Below are 19,918 nucleotides of genomic sequence, written 5' to 3'. Positions count from 1 at the left end.
AGGGGTCCTGGAAAATGCACAGTAGCTGAATCAATAACATCACCGGACCTGTCCCTGGGACTGGACTTGAGGTCACATGTTCACGGGCCCCAATCCCTTGTCACACACACCTTCTCCTCAGTGCCCTTTCTTGGTGTGGACAGCAGATATGTCCCCAGTCCGTGAGAAAGCCAAGGCCTCCCAGTCTGCAACGCAGTTAGCTCCCGCACCTACTCAACGCACTTGGAGGGAGAGGTGGAGGGATGGGGGCGGCGATAAGCCCCAAGTCGGGCACCAGTATAGGCAGCCCCTTTGAAGTCGTGAGGCAGGAGCTGGGATTGCCCGGCTCCCTTCCCACAGTGCACAGCAGGGCGAGGCCGGCCAAGTCCAGCCTCTCCTGGCCCTGCAGGCAGAAGTCAAGGCGGGGGGTCCTGGGGTGGGGGGTGCTGGTCTCCCATTCTCTATCCAGCCCAGCCTGCCCACCCCACCTGCCCACCACCCCCACCAGCCCCACCAGGGCAAGCTGCAGGGAAGAGCCCTTTCTTTCATTTCAGAGATTGAACAATGAAGCAGGGATTCCAGGCTCCAGAGGAAGGTTGGGATTTAGCTCCCCATTAGCTGCATCTCACCTTTTCTTCCTAAGCTAGAGACCTAACACTTGAAACAGGCAGAGAACTCTGTGAGGAGCTGTGTCCCCCATCATGGCCGTGCACCCACCTTCACTCACATCCAACCTGCTCCTTCTAGAGACTTCCAGCAAGGTGCTCGCTCAGCCGTGGGTCAGAATTCTGTTGTGCCCACGGAAGTTTCTCAGTGTGAAAGAGATGCTGTGTGGGGCGTGTGGGGTGTGAATGTGTGGGATGAGTTGCCTGTCCTGTAGAGATAAGGATCCCCTGAAACTGACCCACCTTTACAGGATAAAAACCTACCATCACAGTCTAGCCCAGAGCAGCTCAGACTTCCCTATGCAGCAACCCCCAGGATCTCGTTAAAATGCAGGCTCTGACTTAGGAAGGCAGGAGGGGCTGAGAGTGTGGGTTCCCACCAGGCGCCTGGCCGGGGTCCACATTGCTGGTGGGTGGACCCCACTTTGAGTAGTGAGAGGCTATCGGCAACGCGGGGCTGGAGGGTAAGCCTGGAGCCGAGGGGTTGCTCCTGGGAGCCACCCCAGGATGCTGAAGCTTCCCCCTTCCTGGGACATTCTCAGCGCCCGGGGTCCTGCTTCTCAAACTCAGCCTCCGAGAACCCAGTTTGTCTATAAGCCAGACCAGCTGGAGCTGCTATTGCAATCAAATCACTTCTGTTTTTTTCCCAGAGCGCCGGGCAGAAATGTTAATGCATGCTTTTGCAAAGCTATGTTTTTGTCCTGTGTATTTTCCTCAGCTCTAATTAGAAGGCTTCAGGATTCAGCAATGGCAGGATCAGCTCTGACAGGAGAAGGGCAGCTAACCAAGGAAGAGGCGGTGACCCCGAGCTGCACTGCCTCTGGGGCCCCCCACTCAAGCCCTGCTGATCCCACACGGGTCTGTAGATGGCAGCTGCCTGGTCTTTAAGGCTACGGGACAAGTGTCAGCCTTCTTTGACTCGCCGTATTTCCACTGGCGATTTGTTATAGTACATAATACGTGAGAACAAAATGCCTGGTGGGTGGCTGCTCTGTTCAGCATGAAGTTGAGGGAAATTTGAGCAAGGGGGATGTGAGAAAGGGCAGTGGGAGGGGGCAACAGTTCTGAGCAAGCTGACCAGAGACGGGAACCTGCAGGGAAAGGTGGCCGGGGAGGAATTCCTGGTAAGGACTTCCACGAACCAGCGTGTCATATTTGCATTCAGGCTTTTCACAGTCCTGTGATATAAAAGCCCTTCACTAACTCGAACCTTCAGCAAAAACAAACATTGCTGCATGTATATGCGCACACACGTGAACAGAACACACATACACACACACACGCATCTGGCTCAAGAATCTAAAATAAACTCACAGGCCCCGAGCTGCTGGCACAGTTTGCAGGTCTCGGTTGGGACGCAAAGCTTCAGGGCCGCCTTGGGGGGCATATTTGACCGCCCATCACCGGGGGTGGGGGCACCTCACAGGCATGCCCGAGTCAAGTGCACAGAGCCTCCTACCCCTGCCCTCACCTTCGTAGGGTCTGGGAGGGGTGGTGGCGGGGGAGATAGGTGGCAGCTGGGGTGGGAGCTGAGTGGGGCGGAGGTGCTGGGGAGGTCAGAAATCTGAGACAGCTGGCCCCTAGGTGCGCGTGCTCTCTCCAAGAGCGGTGAGGCCAGGTCTCCAGACAGGATGAGCCAGGAACAAACTGACACCGCGAGGCAAAACCACAGCACGCCAGGATTTAGCTCACAGACAAGGCCGCTGTCTCCGCTAACAGGCGCCCGAGGATGATAAAGTCGACACGCACACGGCAAAGGAATACGAACGGACGCCAGAAGTGGTCAGGCCCCCTTAGCTCGATTATATAACCTGTGAACCTGTTTATGACTTGATGTCTTACGTGTCTTATATTAAGTCACATGTGTTACAGAAGGCCAAAATTACTCCTGGTTCACACAGTGGGGATTAAATAGGTCCATAATTTATGACGTTTTTAAGAGTGACACTATTTCCAAATGCTGGGCACCTGAACCCATTTGTGGACCGCTAAGAAAACAGATAATATACGTGACAGTGGGAAGGCTGTGCAAATCCCGGGACATGCGGACATCTCACTCCAGTAGCCAGTGCACTTCGTCTGCCCGTGGGTGTGATGCCCCCAAAGCGGCCCTGAACCCCAGCCCAGCAAAAAAGGGAATGGTCCCATGGCAGCCTGGATTGCTCAGTCCAAGCTTATCTCCTTACCCTCTAGGTTTTAAGAAATTATTACAGGGATGGGGGCTGTGGAGACTCTAGGCCCCCACAGCATGAGAGGTGCAGGCACCCTCGGCCTCCCGGCCCTGCGTCCCAGGGGCTCCTGCCGAGACCTCGCAGCAGCGCACATTTCCAGGCGAAGGGGACTCGTGCGGCCGTGACAGTTCGGCCCCCCGCCCTGGGCACAGAGGTTACCTTTGAGCTCCTCCTGCACTTTTTCAGGGTCCATTACATGGTACTTAAACTGCTTCTGAGACAGTTTTCCACTGTGTTGTAAAAGCCTGCCCTGCCATTTCTGTAAACATCAGTTCATGTTCCTGGAATAAATCTTTTTTGTGTTCCATCCTGCTACCCACAGGGGTGCAGATGGCATGTTTTATGTGGTGGCCGCTGTTTACACTTCAGCCCCATGGAGGCCCATGACACGCCACAGACGGAGCCCACACAGGACGACGGCCCTTGGGCAGGGACCCTTGTCCCGACAGGCCGGGGCTGCCAGGAAAGGACACACCCTGAAAGTACACGGGTGCCTCTGCCGCGGACACACATCCCCCATTCAGGGCCATCGGGGTCTGGGACATCCCCAGGAGGCACACAGAGATGCAGGCTTTGCCCCAGTGATGGGGGGAGGGTGTGCACTGCCAGTGGCTCTAAGCAGGGAAAACAGCACACAAATGCCCAAAATTGGCTGTAGAGTTAAAAACACCAACAAAGCAAATCCTCCCCCGCCCAGGAAGGCTCACCACGCCGTCCGCATGTTCGTGAGCATCTGCTAGCTGCGTCCCAGTGCGTCCTTCTTTCTGTGCTGATGGACAGCCATCAATCACAGTAGACTTGACCTTGCCAGGCCCTCACTGAGTGGGTGACAGAAGCAGGGTTTTCCCTTTGTTGGGGGAGGTGGGGAGGCAGAAGATGGCTTCCCTCTGCAGAGACCACGGCTGCCTCTGCCGCAGACTCAGAGAGCATTTGCTGAAAATGCCAACAGATTGCTTCTTGAGCTGGAGTTGTGTGGGCATCAAAAACTTATTTTAACAGGGCATTTTGCTTAAAATCACTTGGTTACTTTTGGCATTTAGAATGTCTCTGACTATATAATTTGGAATAAGAGGTTCTTGTTGAGTTTTACAGATTTAGCATAAATCAGGACATACAGGGACAGGCCCTTCACTTAACCAGAGCCTTTTAGCCGTCAGCATAGTAAAATTTGCTCTTTGTGTTGCATTATTTAGTGGGTTCTTTTTCTTTGTTTCTTTGTTTCTTTGTTTCTTTTTTCTTTTTTTTTTTGATGCAGCTTAGTTGCTATGCAGAGGCTTAGCGCTCCTGCACATGGTCAGTTCCACACTCTGGTTTGATTTGAAACGAGCCAAGAAATTTGCCTGAATGTGATTTCAAAAGGTTTTCCTGTTTCCCTATTTGTCTCGTCAGGAGACTGAAGGAAGCTTTGAGTCCAAATAACGCTGGCCTGATTTTCTCAGGTAGTCGGTGCGATCCGGTGGGCACAGTTCAGATGGACGACCCCTGCTCCCCCGGGACACTGCGATTGCTCCCAAGGGCCAGGTCTCAGGAAGCTCATTTCAAAAGGCAGATGACTTCTACTTGCAGATAAAGTCTTCTTCCATTTTTGCTTTTCTTTCAGTCCCTCTTTCCCAGTTCTCTCTCCCTATCCCACTGACTAGATGTGACCCAAAGACTTAATGGGACCTGCTTTCATCTTAATTTAGCAGAGAGAGAGGGAAATGAGTGTGATTTGCAGAGTGGAACGCAGGTCATCACAGGTGTGTTGTATTAGTGTGTTCACGAGCCCTCCGAGACAGGCATGCTGAGATAGCCAATAACTTTCTTAATGTGTAATATCACACGATCAGACTCTAATTGATTAATTGGAAAGAGAATGTAGGCAGATGTGAGGGCAAGACTTCTGCTGCTCATTAAATGAATATGTCCTTGCTTCTCTTTAATAAGGTAAATGGAACTACTCAAAAGCAATTAAGTCAGTAGTGAAATTCATTAAATTTTTAGTAATTATTGGTATTAAATTCTCTAATAAAATTCAAGACTTTGCCTAGTTCTATTTCAAAAGGACGTATGACAATTCTATGGGGCCAGTTTGGCAGGACGAGTATTCTATTGAGAACTGCATCTCGGACCCACTGACATTCTGTGTGAAAATCATGAGAGAGACAGAGAAACAGAGAAAGAGATGGAGTGAGATGCTTGCTATCCTAGACCAGCCAGACACTGAGCGTGTCGCTTACACCTAGGAAGGTAGTACTGTTTCCAAATTCTTCATTTAAAATCTTAATCTAAAAAGTCAAAAAAGAATGGAAAAAGTACATGATATTTTTAACTCCGTCTTGAGTACTACATTTGGTACCTTCTCTAGCAGCTCGATTCAGACAAACATGGAATATGGGGAGTTGAAGGCAATTTGGAGAAAATGCTTTCCAGGCCCTGTTCTCTCATCTGGGGAACAAACCTGGGTGGGGGGTCGAGGGAGCGAATGAGATACACCGCAGTTTAGGGAGGGGCCCCACAGAGCTCTCTGAGCCCGCAAGTGGCTCCTACACCTTCTGCCACTATCCGTCCTGCCCAAGAAACGGGACCACTCAGAGAAGTGCTGGAGAGGAGCTCAGCTCAGCCCGCGCGGCCACATTCCAGACATTCCCGACAATTCCCTGGACACAGGCGAGCCCTTGGCGTCTGAGCTGGCTGTGCAGAGGTGCCATCGGGGTGCCACGCCCGTGTGGTTTAGCCATGCATGCCTACAATAAGTATTTCTTGAGCACCTACTCAAAGCCCTTGTTAAGATGATCTTACATCTCTGTATCTTCTATATAGTGCATATATAAAATAAATGAATGAAGATCTTACAAAGCTAGGGGTGGATATTCTGCAAAAATGTAGTCCATCTCGTACCCACCCAAGACGGTGGTAGCAGGCACTCAGTATAAGCTTGCTGACTGGAGGACAGAAGGAATCGATGATGCGGGGAAAGCATGGATAGTGTGTGGCACTTGCATGAAGTTCTCCATTTAATTTTACGAAACAGTTAAGGTGAGACATGTTAATACGTGGCCAGCATAAGCCGAAGAGATGGTGATGATAGCTGAGATGAAGAACTGACTCCTAAACGGACGTTCATCTGTTCTCAGGCTTCTGCTCTCACCACCAGCATCCTGTCATTTCTTTCTTGCAAATAGGAAATTAAAAATGTAAACCCATGAATTGTGGTCATTTTGAAAAAAAAACCCAGTAGATTCAATCCCATGTTTTTTTAAAAACTCGTACTTCCAAATCTAAAAATAATGTTGGATGCTTAGTTTCACAACCTAAAAAGAAATGGCTGCACGTTCATTGTTTGCTGGGGCTAACAGTTTGGTAACGTGAGCACCAGTCTAGCAGATGCAAGGCTCCAGAGCTACCTGGTCCCAGGAGGCACCAGGCCCCTGGTGGGTCCTGTGAGAGGCATCTCCACTGCAGACTGATTAGACACAGAGAGAGCAGGGTGCTCTGTGCCTCACCACTCCCTGCAGGAGGAGAGAGAAGCATTTGACGGGTACCCTAATTCAGAGGAAAAAAATTCCAATCCTCACATACATTGTAATTTTAGAAAGCATAACTAAAGCTAAAACGAAATCAGACTAAACAGGTATATTAGGCTCAGAAGAAAAAAATCAGGGCGTTAGGTCTCAATTTCTGTTTGCATGCTTTTCTGCAGGGATTGGCAATTGCTACACAGCTCATTTTAATCTGAACATGACCTTGATAATCTGTGTAGGGGCAGCCCAACTATTTCAACGAGTTCTAACCAAGGGAAATACTCTCCAGCTTTATCACCATCAGTAAATGACATTTTGTTTACATCATTCTAGGTTTTTGTTTCTTTGTTTTTCATTTTTATAACTGTATCAAGGCCTGAATATATTCCAGACAGCTAAGTCAGACCAAAGGAAAACTGATTTATCAAGTTATTAATTAAGTGCCAAACTGAGACATTCTAAACATGTCAGCATATGAACAAAGAATTTGGCCAAAGAAGCAATGATGCCATTGACGTTCAGAAGAAAGGTGGAATTTTACATAGTCAGATAATTAGAATAATTGAGGAACATGGGCTGATAAAAAATTCAGTTTGGGGGAGTAACTAGCAAACCCTTTTGGGTGACTCCTCCCCCAACCCAAGTCATTTTATATTAGTCTGATGTTCTGTCTTAATAAACACAGTATATTCAATAAGACTTTTTTTCTTTGATGAAGATCTTGAAAAGATCTTGAAATCTTTAGGGTCTTTACTGAAATGCCAGTTCTTCCAGAATCCTATACACATGAAGGTGAAAAGGGGAAGCTAATCTGTTTAACCAAAAGCTATGCATCGTCAGATTTTCTCTTCATTTAAAAAAGAGACAAGGATTCTGAATACTCACGTGAGTTTTATTTAGTGGCATTTCCTTCTTTTCTCTTAAAAGCTGAGTATAACAGAGGGATTTTAGTCCCCTTCTTAGTTACCTTTCATTGAGTGCTTATTATATGCCAAGCACCTTCAATGTACCATCTCATCTAGATTTTACAGCAACCCTGGATGGTGTACATAACTATTATTCCTGTTGGGTAGATGCAGACACTGACCTTCCCGAGACCACGGAGCTAGTGACCACACAGCCGGGAAGTGGACCGAGTGCGGGCGGTTCTGGGGCGCGTGCCCCGTCCTGCCCCCGTGCTGTTCTCTGAGGGAGGGGTCACCCCATCCTTGTTCTTGGAGGCTCTTTCCCTCTCTATAAAATCCAAATTGAGGAACCATTCTTTTCCCTAGCTTGTCTTTTTACGGTTCAAATCATATTGGTCCCTGAATCATGTGGCTCACAAATATTTTAAACTTTGGTTTCCTGAACTTTGATCTTGTTTTGCCCACTGGACACACCAAGCTACTTACTTCATTAAGACTGTTATCCAAAATCTCAATTTATAAAGAAATCGGCTTGAGATGCAATCGTTGCCAGTTATGTCTACTAACATGGTCCTAAGAACTTGATGACCAGTATTCCAGGCATCATTTGGCCTCCCTTGCCTTTGAGCCGTGAGAAGCCTTTGTCCTCACCGCAGTGCACCGGGACTGTTCTGATCACCTTCTAGAAGTCTCTCTGCGCCCATCCTCCAACCTGTGAAGGCCCTGCTTTGCTAACAGTCCTCCCGGGCTCAGGTACCCAATGCGGACTCCACAGCCTAACACAGTGGATGTGAGCTTAGCTGCCTCGCTCTTCCTGTTTTTATTATCTGCCCACAACCTGCCGAGTTAGCTCTGTTCTAACCTCTGCTCACAAAAGGATGCTGATCCGGGCAGCTTCCCACACTCACTGCTCACCTCCCTTCCGTCCTTCACACGGAGCCTTCTCTTTCTCTGGGATACCCTGGTGTCCCCCCCTGCCCTCGAGGGACCAGCTCTGGCCCCACCATCTCTGAGGAGCTCTTCCTGAGGACCCCAGCCCACTACATCATCCCAGTCAAAGACCCTTTACTTCCTTAATGCACATGTAATTCTTTAATGCATATTTCTAGCCTCTGGTCACCGACCAGCCCATCTGGTACCTGACTACACACTGGAAGTTCACTGTTCATACAAGCACAGTTTATTTGTAGACTCCTTTGGAAAGGATCCACATTTTATACTTTGCCCATGACTCTCTGAAAGACTAATGTCTTCAAAGTCTGGGTGACACACATACCCCATAACCACCGACTCGCATACTAATTCCACTTCCTGAGATGTGTCTGTGACACCAAATATCCAGATTTTTTAAAAAGCTTTAAATCTTTGTAGACATTATGTTGCATTAGAGACATTGCCTTCACACAAAATAATACATTAGAGGTATAAGAAACAATTCAGATCAAATAAAACAGGGAGACTATATCCCTCAAGAAAAGGTCTTTTTGGTTTGAATTATCAAAACTGAGTGTCTCTATTGATGCAGCTCAATTTTCAACCTGGCTGTTTTGATGACAGTCAGAACATTGTTTAAAAATCAAAATGATAAGGAAAAGTGAAAATAAAAATTTCATTACAACTTTACTTTTCCATGTTATTTATTTTTATGTACTCATATGTAAACATCAAGTGAATATAGAAAAAGACTGCATCAATGATAGCGATGGGTTCACTGCTGCAGGCCAACGAGCACTTGCGTGATGCTAACGCTGATTTTCATTTTCCTTTACATACATATCCACGTTTCCACATAGAATATATAAATTTGCCTTCATACGTGTTATATATGTGTATGTATGCAACACTGTTGCATATTTAAAAAATTCAAGCTACCTGGAAAATACATAGACATTTCTCTAAGCCAAAAATGGTGTTTAGTTCTCTGGGAGTGTCCTTCCATATTTATCAGACAATTCAGAAGTAAAAGGCACTGCTGACTGGAAGGGCAATAGGATGGAGGCCCTGAGAGGGTTTCACACATCTTAATAATGTGGCTGCTTTGCTGAAGCCCTTCTCTGGCCACATGCTCAGCACTGAAACGTGGTCTCCCTCCCCACCGCGGGCTTTGACAATGGAAAGCGATGCGGTTCTTTGGTCCCTGTTCACACAAAGGAGTGTGTGACAATCCTGATGCAATATCAGAATCAGATTCAAAGTTTTCATTGCAGGGAAACCAATGCATTGAGATCTGAACATGTTAACAACAGTGGAGTATTTCACATAATTGCGTTTGGGGTGCACCTTCACCTGTGCACGCTGATATCCTGAAGGTGGATTATAAAATGGGAAGCATAGACAAGGCATTCTTCTGTAGGTGGGAAACTCTCTAAGGGATGATGTAGGGGTGATGCTGATGGATAAGGGGATCCTAATCTATAAAAGGCAGACTTTATCTTAAAGAAATCTACAGCTTGTACTACGGAGGGAGAGAAAGAGATCATTGCTTCTCCACCAATGTGTCTTCATGACTTTTCAAGAGAAATATTGATGGCTATGGGATCCAAAGTAGAATATTAAGCAATTTTCTGGATAATTAGGGCAAAAGCACTGCTTATCATTTTAAACCTGGCTGACTGAGGGGTTTCTGGGGTGTGTCTTCACTGGCTCAATATTCACTGGCTCAACATTTGAAAGAATGAACAAAGCTATCTATTGGCTTTACTAAAGGGAGAGTATGCCGCAGGAAAATGCTCAGCCACAGCAGCAACAGGCCAGCCCTGCGTCCACCTTGTCAGTGACCAGCGCACAGCCCAGAACCAGCCTGGGGCACCTCGTGTGCTCCCGAGCTAGAACCAGCGGCACACGTCATCGCATGCGTTCGCTCACCAGATCGTCACTGAGCTACCTTCACAGTTCATTGAATCAGAGCACCATTGACTGTTAAGAAGCCGTTATTTTATACCACTAGGAGAAACACTGGCAGCTGAAGATGGACAGGTCATCCATTGTAATATGCAATCCCATTTCTGATATGCTAAAATGTTAGGGGTGGGGTGCATCTAAGAATCCATGGAATAGGGCATGAACAAGCATGGTTCTCGGGGGAACGCAGCGGGAAAGACAAGGCTCCTGCCACAGAGCTCGCAGCCAACGGAGCCTCATTAGGAATTAAAGAGGACGCCTCAAGTCCTGGGGGTCCGCGGCCGTGCGGGAGGAGGAGGTGCTGGGAAGGGAGCCTGCCTGGGAGGCCTGATGCCTCAGACCCGAACACCAGGACGGGTATGAAAAATACCATTGGCGAAGACTCTTCAGGCCAGAGGCAGTGAGAAAACACATTGTTTTAAAGACTCTTGTTTGCCTGAATCTGCTCATTTTCAGCTTCATCCTGGGCTTTTATCTTCCTTCTTGCCTTTTAAAATCCCCTCTCACCAGATCCCTGTCACCCCCATATCCCCATCTCCAATTCCTTGCCTCCCTTATTGTTAATATACATAGGTCATCCTTCTCAACTCTGAATATTCTTTACACCCTTCCCCTCTGTCTCCCAAGAGACTTCCATCAGTTTACTCCAGCCATAGGCAAACACACGACCGAATATGATTAACATTAGTCTGGCCGGTCACCTGTACACTTTCATATTGATAACTGATATCTTACCAGATTTTCTAGTTTGCTTGATATATGACCTAGAAGGTGAAGCCATCAGAGGCAAACTCTCTCTGGAATTTTAGGTAACTGTTCAGTTCTTGCAGTTAAACTGATGAGGGGGAATGTGACTGACACCTTATTCCAGGATGCTGATTGATGGCAAGAAGTTTTGAAGGAAACAGACCACTTCACTCCAAGGAACCCAACTGTCCAAACCAAAAGAGGTCGAGTTCTTTTTTCAATGGCCATATGATCATAATAAGAATCAAAATCATCAAAAGAAGACCTAGGACTTGCCCTACTTGTCAGATTTTTAAAAATGCTCTCAAATGCTCACATCACATTGAAAAATACATTTCCTATATTTTTTCCAAATTAAAAAACATATACTTTTGTTCCTTTTCCCACAATTACTATGCATTAGGAATTCTCAAACATTACGTGCCTTTCTGAATAAATTCCCCTTCCTGACATCCTCATAGATGTCCTTCCTAGCTTCAGGATTCTACCAAAGAATTGTTACTATAAAGAAGCTAGAAAGAGTCGTCCTGAATTAATCCAAGTCCTTCAACTCTCAAACACAGGTTAAGCCCCTTCTCCAGCCCTGGGATGGGAGGATGGGTTGGACCCCAAGAAGGCAGCGGTCTATGTTGGCCTGAGCACGGGTGGAGAAATATGGGTCAAGCCTCGGCTCCGGCCTGCTCCCTGGGCCCCCTATCATCCCCCAGGGCAAGAAATGTAACATCTCTGAATTTCAATTTCCCCATCTGTGAAATGGAAAGAACAATAACTACTTAGCAAAGTTATAGGGAATAAAGGGTCTAAAAATGAGTCTGTAGAGACCCAGCACAGTGCTGGCACGTTAAGGTCCCCCCACAATGATGGTTTCTTGTCTCCTCCCCTGACTGATCCCTCACAGGCTGGTCAGAAACACATCTGTTCACTCTGCAGATGTTTCCAGGTATAAATTATACTTTTCTTTTGCTTTGCACTTATTTTCTTAGTTGCGTATTTGTGAGACTGACAATTTTACTATTAAATGGTAGGGCAAGGTGAAGGGGTATTGAATCATGTAGAGAGTTTTCTTAAGAGTTATATGTATATATATTTAAAAAGCTTAGCTCTAAGAATTACCTGCATGATGTATCTTGTCCCTGTCATTGTTCACAAGGAAATGTTTTGGCTTTTGCATGGATATGTGCATATTCAAGATTTTCAGATAATCTATTGCTAGACAATTCGGCCAAGCTGTATTCTACGGTGGGCTTTAAAGTAAGCAACTTCAGAAGAAATAATCAGAATTAGAATCAACAATACTGACTGAGTACCAACTGGGTGCCAAATACAGTTCTAAGCACCCTAGGGGTATCCATCCATTGATGCCTCACTGACAGGGGATGTCTGTTGCCCTCATTTATAGACAAGGAAATAGACACAGAGAGGTTCAGAGGCTTGCCCAAGGTCACACAGCCAGTGGGTGGAGTTGGGGAGCCTCCTGAACCTGAACCAGTCTGGGCAAGAGCCCAAGTGCTGCGTTACCCCACCACGCTATTTCTTGGAAGTTCTGTCTTCTATGAAAAAGTAACCAATATTGAGTTCCTCACAGATCAGCAGCATCTGCTGGGCAGCCAGCAGGCTCTCTGGCACCCTCAGCGTAAGCAGACAAGTGGGTGGATGTTCAAGGGTTTCTCTGAAGTCCCTTGTCCTAAATTACATATGGGCTTCTGTCCAAACCAGCTGGGAAGAGACTTTAGTAGAGAGTAAAACTCCCAGCACCTGCCTGAAGGCTTTGTTTAAATCAATGCCACCTTCTAGCTCTATTTTATTAGTGGTGAGGCTACCACTTACTGAACTTTTCCTGTGTGCCAGGCACGCTGACTACTTCACTATATGACCCCACCTCCTCCCCAGCGGCCCTATACAGGAGGCACTGTGTTTATCCTCATTTTATTGATGAAGACACTGAGGCTCAGGGCAGGCAAGGGACTTGTCCAGGGTGCAGAGTTGGCATGTCTGCCGAGCAGGGCTTGGGGCTGTCACTCTTTTTTCTTTTTAATTAAGGAATCACTGATACACAATCTTATAAAGGGTTCACATGAGCAACATTGTGGTTTCAACATTCACCCGTATTATCAAGTTCCCGCCCCCACCCCAAGGCAGTCACTGTCCATCAGCGGAGTAAGACACTACAGAGTCACTACTTGTCTTCTCCAGGCCGTCCTGCCTTTGGGGCGCCCACTCTTATCCACCTCACCACAGTGTCTCCCTGGGGGAACACAGGGTCCTCGGACTCTCTCCCCGGCTCTAAGAACCACTGTGATGCCCTGTGTGAGAAACCAGCATGCAGACCAAACCGCTATGCCTCTGGCTTTTTGGTGCGAAAGGTCCTGAAACTAGAAAGGCTAAGCTCTCCATGCCTAGGAAAAGGGAGCTTGTTGGGGAGCAAGGGTCTCCAATCAAATCAAGGGTCATAACCTTATGCAAAGTTGTCATACCAGGGCAGAGGCTGGGGAACTCTAGCCCTCCCCTGATGCCTCGTCTCCCAAATAAAGTAACAAAAAAGAAAGAATTAAAATAGGGTTTGCATAGATAGGAGGTGAAGGGAGATGGTCTACTGCGGCACAGAGAGTCTTTGTGCAAAAGAAAAAGGCTCTGAACCATGAGATCAAGGTGGCAACGTGAGCTAAGAGGCTGCAGGTGGAGAGCGGGAGGGACCATGCAGGGGAGACAGGGCTGCGCCCGCAAACGGACGCCTCCTGCAGAACCCGCTCCTGGCCACACTCAGGTCTAGACGGCCCTGCTGGTGGGCTTAACCGTACCGCCTCCTCTGGAGCGGCCCCTGGCTTCGTCTAAAATGATCCTTCCCTTTCTACAAAGTTCTCTTGGTCTGAAACATAGTTCAACAACGAGGAGCACAGGACCAGCCCAGACCCAAGGGATCTGGAGGGGAGGTGGGGCACATGGTGTGGGGGGGTGCCTCTCTCTAGACAGCAACCCGTCCCAGGGGTTTGTTTTCCACTTGGGGAGCTTCCACAATGGCTACGTGAGGATGCTGGTGCACCTCGCACTATATATGCATGTGTCATAGGCCATCTCATGTGATGTGACGGGAGTCCAGGAGTGTCACCGTGAGTTTTAACTCCCAGTGCTTGTGCTTCTCCGCAGCTACATTAAAGGAGCTGTAAATTCAACTTGAGTGCGGCACGAGTCGGGACTTCCGTTACGCCAACCTAGTACAGGGAGAGTCTCTGGGTAATCACACCTGTGTTGAAAAGTCTATTAAGTGTCAAGTGAAAGGTGGTGCTTCCTGTCCCCTTCCAGGGGACCTCATGAAGTCTATGGGATCTAATAGGGAAGTCCTAGCAATAGCTAATATGTGACGGCGATCCCAGAAGTGCCCCTCACCGCCGTGATGAGACCAGCGTGCCCTGGGCTGGGTTGCAAAGAGATCTAATGTCGTGTTTAAATAACTACACTTAGAACAGCGGCCTGGGCGTGATGGCGAGTCGAGTCATCCCCGGCACTGTGGTGTGTTTCTCACTGTAAGGACTTTCTGGACGGGATTTGCCTGTCCAGCCTCCCAGGGCTGTGCCGAGCAGGAGGGGAGAGCTGCTTGGCCGAGAGTCTTTTGCTTTATGTGTACTTCCTCCTGACGCTCCAGTTCCCAGTTTAATCGGTGTCAGTGGATTCTTCCTAGTCAGAGAATTACTTAGCTGACGTCTTTACAAAAAAACAGAAAAGCCTATTTGCCTCCCAGTCCTCCAGCAGAATAGAGGGCAGGGTGGGGGTAAAAGGATGGATGAAGCCAGACATGTAGTTGATGATTATTGAAGTGGGGGGGATGGGAACAGGGGCATCTTTATATACTCTCCCTCCTCTACTTCTGTCTATGTTAGAAATTTTCTGTAACTCTTTGTAATCCACAGAAGTGCTAGGAATTTCCACAAAGTGGTACCACTACCGTTTGGACTCATTAGGTCTCAGTTACCGAGATCTCTGCAAATGGGCTGGCCTGCCAGCTCACCCTTGATCCCTCAAGTACTCCACACCCTGGACAACTGAGATGCCAACTGGGGTGTGGGCCCCCAGGCCTGGACTTCCCCACCTGCCTGCCTTGCCTGTGCCTAGAATGCCCCCTTCCCTTCCACCCCAGCTCCGACTGCCAAAATCCCACCCACGGGAGACCTTGCTCAAAGGTATCCTGCTTTGTTACCCTCTAGCCAGAGCGCAAGGAATCACCTCTCCCTCGTTTGTGCCCCCGAACTTGGCTGGTACTCTCCTGGGGCACAGCTCCCTGTGTACGCATAGCAACCCTGAGAATAGGAAGCATCCCAACAGCAGCAGCGACCGTGGCCAGAGTGTTGCTATATAACAGACCCTTGAACTATGTCACCACTTTTACAATGCTTACAGTGTCTTCTGAGGTTATTACCTTTTATCATCACACTTTACAGAAGATCTGGAGTTCAGGGAGGTCTGAGGGGTGAAACCAGCTGTGCCGTCATACATTCTCAGCCTTTGTGCCTATGATCCTCAGCTGTCCCACCAGAGTGAGGCCGTGTGAATTAAAGCCCAGCAGAGGCAGAATTCTGACTTTCGGGAAGGCCTGTGTGCCCGCGATCCTGGTAGGTACAATGCTGTACATGCCTGTCCTTCCTACTGAATTTTAAGCACCTTCTGTGTCTTTTTCTTTTTTGTGTCTCCCCACACACTGTCTAGTTCAATGCCTCGTACACAGAAGGAGCTCGACAATGTCTTGTTAATTGGACGCTGTTAATTCGGAGCACTCTAAGGGGCATCCTAGGGACTGTGCCCAGTGTCTGTCACCCACCTGCCTGCCTCCACAAGGGAACGAGGTGCACGAATCAGCCAGAACTGCCTGAGCATCTCCCCCGCACCGTCTTGTTCACAAGGCATAAAACTAGAAGTTTCTGTCTTCTCCCTCCTCTGGCCTTGTGAGTGACCAAGGAGACTTTGTCCCGGTCCTGTTTTTACGTAGCCTCCCAGCTGCGGGCTCCCTCCCCTCGCTCGCCGAGCCGCATCCCTCGCAGCCGGCAGAAGAGCCAGAGGGAGTCTGACTCCACGTAGGTGGGGACCCGGGAGTCGGGATTGGGGAGACAGGCTGAGCCCCTTGTCCCGAATCCCCTTCCCCTTTTCTCCCCTGTCAGACTCCCAACCCTGCTTTCTTCCCAACCTAACACCACCGCATCACTGCTGCTGTTCTTGGACTGTATCCTGACCTTCTCCTGAATGCAACTATGCTCTCTGTGGCCCTAAAAATATAGGGGTGCATAGGCTCAATTGCCTTCAATTCTTTCCCCCGAACCTCTCAACGTTCCTCTTCTAGCTACAGCCGTGCTCCCTGCCAGCACCCACCTTAGGCTCTATTTCTGCAAGGTCTTCTCCCAGCTGGCTTTCAAGACTGAGAAGGGACTGGCCCAGGAGAGGGGATGGGCTCATGATACGTGAAGGGCCTCCTCTCCGTCTGTCTCTTAATCCAGCTCCCACCATCCACGTGAGCATCTTAATAGAGGAAATGAAAGGACTTCTAGTCCCAAAAGAAAGGCAGTCACGGCAAGGGGACCAGCTGGGATTTGGGGCAAAGGCTGGTCCCCACGGCTGGCTCTAGATGCTCCTTCTTCTGGGCTTCATAAGCCATGTTGCCATAGTGTTCACGGGATACGAACTTCTACAGTTTCTTTTGTGGAAAGCCATTTGCCCTGGTTATAAATTTAGATATATTCAGAAAACATGCTGGTGTGTGTGTGTGTGTGTGTGTGTGTGTGTGTGTGTGTGTGTGTAAGCTCCTACCTATGGAGAGTAGGTGGGGCCACACCGACCTGGGATTTATCAAACAGCACTCCCGCTTTATCTAATGCCACTCATCGTGACAGCCTTGCAAGCTCAAAATTAATAAAAAGCATAAGGAAGCTATGGCACAACCACCAACCAGAGAATCTTGGCCACCAGGCGAAATATCTAGTCATCTGTGTTGTACATTAAGTGCGAAGGCACATATCGCAGTTTGGGATTTAAGTAGAAAAATCAATGCCCTACAGGAAATCACCAGGTGCAGAGCAGAGCTTTCTATGAGCCAGTGCTTTTCCTCCGTCGCTGCCTTCTGATCACACACACTGTGTATCCCAGGCATCAATTTTATTTCGCTTTCATTTAGGTTACTTCATTGTCTCCCTTTTTCAAGAAGCAGAGGCTAGGGGTGTGCGGGGAAGGCAGAGACCAGCAGCAGTCAGTAAGATGGTCAGGGGCAATGTCCTGTCCATCTGGCCAGGGCGCTCTGTTGGCACCTGTGGCCCAGGGAGCCGGCCTTCCAGCCATGTGTCCTCATCACTGGGGAGCCTGCAAGCAGCCTGCACCCTCCGTACCTTCTCTCCAGAGCCATGGGCGTCCTCCACTGGCCTCTCCCACTGTAGGCCCACCTCTGCTCTTCCATGCAAGAAGGCTCTTAGGCTAAGAAAGCACCGTGGAGTGGAACTTGCAATCTTCTCGCATGGAGTCTAAAAATGTGCTCTAAGCTGTGCTAACAAAACTCCAAGGGCGTCCTATTTCTCTCTTAAGAACAAACAAATCTCTTACATATGGAAGCATAACTTCTCAGGGCTTCATAACTAGCCAAACACCACTGCTTCTCTTGCTGCTGAAGAAAATTAAATTTCTCCTTGGAGAAATAAGCTTCGTTGGGTTTTCCCCTTTATCCTCCTTTTTCTTTTATCACAAGAAAGTATGCTAGCCGAAACGAGACATCTCTAACAGACCAGAGGACAAAGGCCGTACCAGTCCCTCCCCACTACCGCCGACACAATAGTGTGCTGGAGGACAGCAGGGCCAAAACAGCTATTTTCTCTAAAAATAGCTGGAAAAGAGGTCCACATATATGTTTTATTTCCTCCAGTATAAACTGACCACACCCAGGACTCGATATTCATTTTTCTAATAAATGGCAAAAAAAATCAGATATGACATAGTATATGACATAGTACTTCTAACAATTTCTCTAAAAAGAAACAAACTACTCCCGAAAGCATGCTGATACCAAAACATAGCACAAACGGCTCCTCTGGGCTTCACTGGGGAACCGCAGTCAGGGAGTCAACGAATGAAAAGGGTTTCTCCAAAACAGGTGATGCCAGCAGGCCTGTGATAAAATATAAGGTGAGCTAAACTTGCAGAAAAAATACTGCATTTATAAGCAACAAATGTGCCTGTGGATCGGTTGGTTAAGGGACTGCACACACGGAATGAGTAGCGTCCTTGTGCCCAGGCAGGCTGCGGAGCAGGGGCAGGGGTTCTCGCTGCCAACATCCAGCTACTGCGGCTGGCATGGTGAGAGCCATATTTTTCTCTCCTCTCCTGCTCTTTGGACACTTTGTGTTGAATGCACAGTTGGTATCAGAGCTAAGTCCAAAGACTGTCACATGTGGGATTTCCTAATGCGAAGACCTGGCAGCGCTGGGCTGAGTTCAGCCAAAAAACGAAACACAAATGACACTACCTCAAAATGTCACAACTGAGCATCCTCATTCCCTTGCAGTGCTTTCATTTAGTTGGAGCAAACGTTCTGCTTTAATGCAATTGAAAAGAAAAGAACATTTAGGTACAACATAGCTAGATCCCTCAAAAAGCTTCATTTTCAAAAGCACCATTTGAATCACCAAATAAACGACAATTCATTCTCTGTTTACTTTAGGTAAACAAAATGCATTGTGCAGCGTTCATTTTCAAGAGCCAGTCAAGAACATTAGGTCCCAACAGACTCATGCAATAGAAATATAATAGGCATTCATCTTGTCTCACTGTAAATGCTAAAATGAACAGCAAATTAACCCTGTGCTGGGACAGAGTCCCTGTCACAGCTGATATCCTCTCTCTCACGACTTGTAAACATCCCCGCATCCTGTCGCTGCTCTGACTTCTACGTAGGAAAGACGACAGTGCCTGATTGAGTCTGGCAAGAGTATAGGAATACTTGAATTCCACAGGGAGTACTGTGTGTCAGCTCGGCTATCTTTCCTAGCAGAACAAAATATTACCATGTTGTCTCCTAAAATAGTGTACGATGGGAAGCAGGAGGAAGGGCGAGGGTGGCAGCGTGTTTTTTTTCCAAGCTACGTATACCAACTGTCTCGCTCTGTATTTTGCACTCTACGAACCATTCTCCAAAGGGTTGCTTATAACCTACTGTGCAATACAAGCTCAGAAAGATAGGGCCACCCAAGCTCTACAAGCAGATACAAAAGATGTGCACACAATTTGAGATCTTATAATTAATATTCAGTGATATCAGAATTAGCATTTAGAACTCTATACAGAACAACTATAATACTGCATAAATTAGGTAATAATGAACAAACCCTTTCAAAAACGGTTTTCACTGTGCTAAAGTCACATTCTAGACTTGTTGTAAGTGTGTGATTCTTACAAGTAGTTCGCAGTTATTCTTGAAGGCAAGCCTTGGAGTTTCCTTAGCATAGTGCTGCTGGGGGAAATTTTCAGCATGTCCATCTTCATCTCTAGCCTGAAGGGAAATATAATGGCCTATTTAGGGACTTACAAATAATGGAAGGAAAAAAAAAAAAAAGCTAAAAGCATAACAGCTCAGATCATTCAACAAACGGGAACCCAGAAATAACAACATTCTTAAGAAGTTTGTTTAAATACGCAGTACGCCTTTTAGCTATCAAAATTTGGGATTTACTTTTCTTTACACCGTTTAGTTTGAACACGCACATTCATTGTGGTGTAATATTTGAAATGAAACGAAGCAAACCAACATCAAATCATTTGGTTGGAAATCACCACCACTTTAGTCTTCCAGGGACTCTGGCCGCTCATTTAGGATTATATGACATACATACGTGTTTAAACTTTTTGGCATGCTTAAGCAATCTCTAGATATTGCACTTTAGAAAAAAAATTCGAATAGCAAGGCCATAAGAAAAGCAATTCGCATAGTTATATTTTGCATTGTAATACTATTAAAGATAAACTGA

At 47.5% G+C, this 19,918-nt stretch overlaps 1 protein-coding gene across 5 annotated transcripts in view; it reads right to left on the bottom strand.

Moving 5' to 3' along the window:
* SOBP (sine oculis binding protein homolog) overlaps nt 1-19,918 on the bottom strand; it is a 148,480-nt gene that overhangs the window by 42,731 nt on the left and 85,831 nt on the right. For 2 of the 5 annotated variants that reach the window (XM_036902899.2, XM_036902901.2), the window contains one exon: nt 19,348-19,443. The exons of 2 other annotated variants lie outside the window; for them this stretch is intronic. In XM_036902899.2, coding sequence (XP_036758794.2) covers nt 19,348-19,443 — 96 coding nt within the window. Of the gene's footprint in view, nt 1-19,279; nt 19,444-19,918 lie in introns of all 5 variants that reach the window. One more of the 5 variants, XM_057489464.1, reaches the window with a different exon arrangement.

Source organism: Manis pentadactyla, chromosome 12, assembly GCF_030020395.1.
Source record: "Manis pentadactyla isolate mManPen7 chromosome 12, mManPen7.hap1, whole genome shotgun sequence".
NCBI lineage: Eukaryota > Metazoa > Chordata > Mammalia > Pholidota > Manidae > Manis > Manis pentadactyla.
Note: the sequence above shows the minus strand (reverse complement) of the source record. Positions and strands in the feature narration are given on the sequence as shown.